The sequence below is a fragment of the Pteropus alecto genome, unplaced genomic scaffold (assembly GCF_000325575.1).
Source record: "Pteropus alecto unplaced genomic scaffold, ASM32557v1 scaffold30, whole genome shotgun sequence".
Classification (NCBI taxonomy): domain Eukaryota; kingdom Metazoa; phylum Chordata; class Mammalia; order Chiroptera; family Pteropodidae; genus Pteropus; species Pteropus alecto.
In genome coordinates, this window is record NW_006429782.1 from 1,273,139 (window position 1) to 1,275,610 (window position 2,472).

The following is a 2,472-nucleotide window of genomic DNA, read 5'->3' on the forward strand; positions in this document are numbered from 1 at the left end:
CCCGCCCCTGTCTAGCTTGCCCTCCCCACCCCCTGAACCTTGTGGTGGCTCAGCCTCCCTCAGCGAGGGAACGCAGACTCACTTGACAAGCAAGTTAGCCCCCAGCAGGCGAGGCTGTGGCAGGGACAGCAGCCACATGTCCCAGGGCCCAATAGCCTGCACCTCGGGCTGACTTGGTTTCCCCACCGGCCCCATGCACTGGGCTGTCCCCAGACCTAGGAGGCTGGGCTGGGACTCCAGGAGGACCCCGGCGGGGAAGGAATATGAGGGAAAAGTGAGAGGTCCCTGGAGTTGGCTGATAAGCTGAGACCAGGCCTCTCCCACAGAGAGGGCCTCTCCCCGGTGGCCCCGTGACACTCCTGTGTGGACTCGTCAACTCCTCACCAAACTAACTTGTGCATCAGAGTATTAACGGTGCCCCGAGGGTCAAGATCCTCCCTCCCGGGTCCTGGCGTCTCCTCAACGCCTGGCTCAGGCTGTGCTGGAGACCTCGTGGGCCGAGGGGCCTGGGCTGGCCTGACTGTGTGGGCTGTTGTGGAGTCTGTGGCCCTGGCCGGACAGAGGCTGGGGGCAGGGCCTGGGGGAATGGGACCATTTGCATCAGGGGTTAACACACAGGATGGCAGGAGACGGGGCTGCCGGGGCTCCAGAACGGGCTGGCATCTTTCTAACCACATCGGGCACACTCTTAGTGCCCAGCAGGCGCCGCGAGGCCAGTGATGGTGGGCCCATACCCTTTAAGTCCCAGAGACAATGGTCTAGTGAGCTTGTCGGGAACGCCGGGACAGTGGGAAGTAAAGCACATCTGCAGCCGTCTGGTCTGCGAGGACCATGCGCATTGCTCAGGTGGCAGGGTGGTGGACCTGGGGCAGTGAGAAGTGCCCAGTGAGGTGTCTCCGAGCCCCGCCAGCTTCACTCACCTCTCATGTACTCAATGGTGCCGTCAAGCACAAGGTTGAGGAGCGGATCGAACCCTTTCAGGATTCCACTGGCTTGTAGGAATTGTGGAGAAGAGAAGAGAAATGGAAAGGCGTAAGATAAAGTCGTTTGGGGAGCAGGGACCAAATGCCACTAAATTGCATATTTTAAACGATTAATTTTAACTTATGTGAATCTTACCTCAATTATAGAACACACAAGCATCCTAGGTTATGGCTCTTTGACCAAATGACAAATCTTTGCACCTGAGAGGGGATGAGCCCTGAGTGCCCCTGGCAGGCCACTCATCTTTCCTGCCCCGAAGTCTCTCCCAGTTACTTGAGCTTCTGCTTGTGAGGCTCCAACTCCCGCCCCTCCCTCCCTGCTCCTGTCATTTTCCAGGCCTCCCTGTGGCCTGGTCTCACCTGGTGGATGCACGTGCCCCCCTGCATCAGCACTCTGCTTGCCCATTTTCCCCGAAGGGCAGGGACGAGGCACTGTACTGCCCTCTCCTCACTAGATTCCAGTGGAAGATGCAAGTTAGTCACCATGGTAACACATAAAGCTGCAAAATGTGACAAGTGCTACCAAGATGGTCTAACAAAGGGGCCCGACCCAGGGTGGAGAGTTGGAAAGGCTTCCCAAAGCAAGAACCTCCAGCTGAGGCCATGGAAATGACTCTGGCAGTCAACGTGGTAATGAGGTAACCTGCTAAGAGCACTTCCGGCCAAGCAAAAACAGGCACCGTTACAGCCCGGCGGCGGACGAGGGCTCCACCCGCTCCTCGGTAACAGAAAAGGTCTGTTTTACTCTAAGACAATGGGGAGCCCCAGAGGACAGAACAGGGAACAAGATTTGTTTCAACAGGTCCCTCTGATCCACAGGGAGAGACTGTAGGGCCGAGGTCTCAGCCCTGGCAAGTCTGCCCCCCAGGGCCAGTGGGCGAGGCCAGAAATGCTGCTCAACACCCCAGGTGCCGGGGGCGTCCCCTCTGCAGGGAACATTCCAGTCCCAAAAGCCAACAAGGCTGGAGCCTGAGGAACCCTGGCGTATGGGGGTCAGTGAGGAGCTGCAGCGACAGAACCGCACGGGCGGCAAAGGCTTGCATGCCAGCCCCGGCTGAGCCACCGTGGCTCCGGGTTAGGCTGGGTCCCCTTCCCATGCCTGTTTCCCCAGCTGCTAAATGGACGTAGCAGCTCCGACGTCCCGGCGTCGCCAGGAGGCTTGCATGACTTTCCCCAGCAAAGCGCTTACGCGGTGCCCGAGCAGCAGCCGTCACTACCGGCGCTCGCTGCTTCTTGTAAATCGCTGGGAGAGCGCGGAAGCGGGGGTCTCACCTTCGCGGCCCCCCTGAAACTTCACCCGGATCGTCTTGTCGATGTACTTGGACAGGTCTAAGATGCTCTCCTTCTTCTTCTTCTCTTTGTCCTGCGGGAGAAACAGAGCGCGTGAGGCGGAAAGCGCGGCCGGACCTCGCGCCGCCCGCTCAGCCGGCCTCCTCGCACGCTCACCGCCATCTTGCCGCGCCGCGCCCCTCTGCGCCGCCGCCGCCGC

The 2,472-nt window shown here is 59.9% G+C and overlaps 2 protein-coding genes and 1 long non-coding RNA gene across 3 annotated transcripts in view; 2 read left to right on the plus strand and 1 right to left on the minus strand.

Moving 5' to 3' along the window:
- The window catches only part of LSM7 (LSM7 homolog, U6 small nuclear RNA and mRNA degradation associated), a 3,301-nt gene extending 835 nt beyond the window's left edge, over positions 1–2,466 (minus strand). Inside the window, exons 1-3 of the mRNA XM_006904070.3 lie at positions 2,430–2,466; positions 2,256–2,346; positions 921–992 (exon numbers count right to left, since the gene is read on the minus strand). Coding sequence (XP_006904132.1) covers positions 921–992; positions 2,256–2,346; positions 2,430–2,435 — 169 coding nt within the window. The 5' untranslated portion in view covers positions 2,436–2,466. The remainder of the gene's footprint in view (positions 1–920; positions 993–2,255; positions 2,347–2,429) is intronic.
- The window catches only part of LOC107195294, a 17,016-nt gene continuing 14,905 nt past the window's right edge, over positions 362–2,472 (plus strand). The window contains exon 1 of the long non-coding RNA XR_003044627.1: positions 362–371. This is a non-coding gene — a long non-coding RNA (uncharacterized LOC107195294). The remainder of the gene's footprint in view (positions 372–2,472) is intronic.
- SPPL2B (signal peptide peptidase like 2B) overlaps positions 1,661–2,472 on the plus strand; it is a 14,541-nt gene continuing 13,729 nt past the window's right edge. The window contains exon 1 of the mRNA XM_015585578.2: positions 1,661–1,717. The gene's annotated coding sequence lies outside the window, so the exon portion shown is untranslated. The remainder of the gene's footprint in view (positions 1,718–2,472) is intronic.